Genomic DNA, 2649 nt, shown 5'->3' on the forward strand with positions numbered 1-2649 from the left:
ATCATGGGCGGTGGTGTGAGTGGCTGCTGGTGTAGAAGGGCTCAGGTGATAAAATGTGTTGTTCGTTTAGATTGGTGCGTTTTAGTTGTCTTTGAACTTCTTCTTTAAGTTCCTCCTTATGGTGGTTGAAAGCTGGGGAAAGGGAAAAAATGAAAGTGGGAGTTGGTAAAAACAGGAACTGAATTCTCTCCGGAGGAGCTGTATTTTTGTTGCTCTGTGATGGAAAACTCCTTATCTGGTAGGACTCATTTAGGGTTTTAGGAGTTTGGAAGGAGACTAGTGTTTGTGACCCCTGTATAGACTGATGGTGAATGGTGATTGGTGTACGATGATGCTGATGGTGCTGCTTTAATGGTGATGTGATGGTATTGGTTTGACATGTGATGGTGAATTGTGGTGGCGTAGCTAAGAGGTCTTTTGTTGTCTTAGCTTCTTGTGGGTCTGTTTTCAAATATGGGCATTGTAATAATAAGGAACGCAAAGTTTTTAAAACGTTGTTTCTTTTGGATCATATGTCTCGAATGTATACTTCTGTTATTTTGTAAGAAGTTGAAAACTTGAAATGTTGTTATGCTTTTATGCAAAGCTTATTGGTACTACTAGAGTATATAAAGCTCCTTTGAGTCGCTCTCAAGCTGGTAATGTCAATATTTATATATATAAAGAAAATATTCTCTTCTCCGTTTCAAAATATAATATGTTTTGAGTGAAAGTATATAGATTAAAAAATAATCACTTTAAAAAAATTCAATCAATCATACTGCATAAAATAAATAATAAAAAATAGAAAAGTAATTTAAAAGTTACTTAAAAAGTTGAAAACATGAAACAAAGAAAAACCTCTAAAATATCATATATTATAAAACAAAAAAAAACCTCTAAAACATTTTATATTATGAAAGAGAGGAAGTAACGTATTAAGGAATTTGAAACATAACTATGAATCCGGTTGAGATTAGTTAATTATTCGAAGTAAGTCTAAACTAAACCAACGAAAAACTGGAGTGGTAGTTATGGACAGTGGAGCCAATGTAATTTTGGAAAATGGTAGGAATTAAGACACGTGAAGCATGTCTTTTTCAAGCTTGGAACTGCTCACATGCCACGTGCACTTTAGCTGTCTCTCCTTTTCCTTTTTATCTTCTTTTCATACAAGAAAAAGACATGACCCGAACTGAGATATGATGAGGTCTTCATGTTTGTCTGAATTTTTTACTTTTGTTTTCTGAATTTTGTTTTTACTTGATGTTTTTTCTCTTACATGTACTTATGCCGTAACGAAGTGTCTACATTGTACTTTTTACCTAGCCTAACCGACTTCTTTTTTCTGCAGGCGACGACGAATACTTTTACTATTTGTTTATTTTTACCTAGTCTACCATTGACACGTGAAGCATGTTTTGAGTCCTCATTGGTCGAAAGAGTAATGTTAGGGATCTCCAAATTAAAGTTAACGTACTATGTAAATTTTGTGGTGATCAAAATTTATGTACAAACCTTTGATTTAAAAAATTATTAAAAAAAATAGACCAGAACCGGTAGACATTTAAAAAGATTGCATTTATATTAAAAATAAATAAACTAACTAAAATAGCTATATTTATGTAATATTAATTACGCTATGAGAAATAAACACAAATTTTGCATCTCTCAGATTCAACCTCACCAAAGATCAAACTATATAGAAAGGTAAATGTACGATGCTACAAAATTGATTAATGTACAAAGATGAATACAAAGAGAGAATTCTAGAGAGAGGAAAACGTTTTAGAGTGAGAAAGCTCTCAAAATCAAAAGGAAGATCACTTGAATAGTGACAATTGATTTCCGTAATCTCAAATTTGATCTATGTGTCCATATCAACATTAAATGTGAACCATATTCAACACTAAATTGGTTAAGTTATGTGTTCGATTAAACATTTCTGCGTAAAACTCTAATTGATTACAAGAAAAACTTTGATTTCCTACCGCAAATAACATAAAAATGTTTCCTATACCATTTTCTTACAAAAAGGCTCATAGGAAATGTCTCGTAGAAAATCGATTTTTGTAAGAATTTTGAATGAATTTTTGGAAAGTGGAAGGAATCTATTACAGCTCTAAGAGAAATATTGGATTATGTGAAGGAATCCATTATTTTCTGAAAATATCATCGAATGATCAATGATGTATCACAAAAACAAAAAAAAAAATATCACAAAAAAAAATATGGCTTAAATATTTCTACAGATAAACACAATTCACAAATGACAAGTATGGTAATTAGAGAAAAAATTATAGTCTACTTTACTACTGAAAATTTTCTGCATAAAAGTTAGTAGCAAAGTTTATTTTTACATTTTCTTGCTAGCTTTATCAATAATTCATATATAAAAAAAGATAACTGTAATTGTTAATTTCATAATTAAATTTGGAAATATTGCAATTTGGTATTATTAATCCATAGAATAACACTATATCAGATAGTATTTGCAGATCCACCATCTAAGGATCCAACGACAACCACACACTAGTAGTTATTACTTTACCCAATAAAATAATGGAAAAATAAAGGAATATTATATATGTAATATATTAATGTGAAATATACAAGTTTTTTTTTTTTTTTTTTTTTTTTTTTTTTCAACATTGGGCCATAACATGCCAG

General features: G+C 30.4%; 2 protein-coding genes across 2 annotated transcripts in view; both read left to right on the forward strand.

Moving 5' to 3' along the window:
* LOC104720373 overlaps positions 1-129 on the forward strand; it is a 10392-nt gene extending 10263 nt beyond the window's left edge. The window contains exon 3 of the mRNA XM_010438288.1: positions 110-129. Coding sequence (XP_010436590.1) covers positions 110-129 — 20 coding nt within the window. The remainder of the gene's footprint in view (positions 1-109) is intronic.
* The window catches only part of LOC104718881 (protein PAT1 homolog 1-like), a 15410-nt gene extending 14811 nt beyond the window's left edge, over positions 1-599 (forward strand). The window contains exon 7 of the mRNA XM_010436701.2: positions 14-599. The gene's annotated coding sequence lies outside the window, so the exon portion shown is untranslated. The remainder of the gene's footprint in view (positions 1-13) is intronic.

The sequence above is a fragment of the Camelina sativa genome, chromosome 10, assembly GCF_000633955.1.
Source record: "Camelina sativa cultivar DH55 chromosome 10, Cs, whole genome shotgun sequence".
NCBI classification, from domain to species: domain Eukaryota; kingdom Viridiplantae; phylum Streptophyta; class Magnoliopsida; order Brassicales; family Brassicaceae; genus Camelina; species Camelina sativa.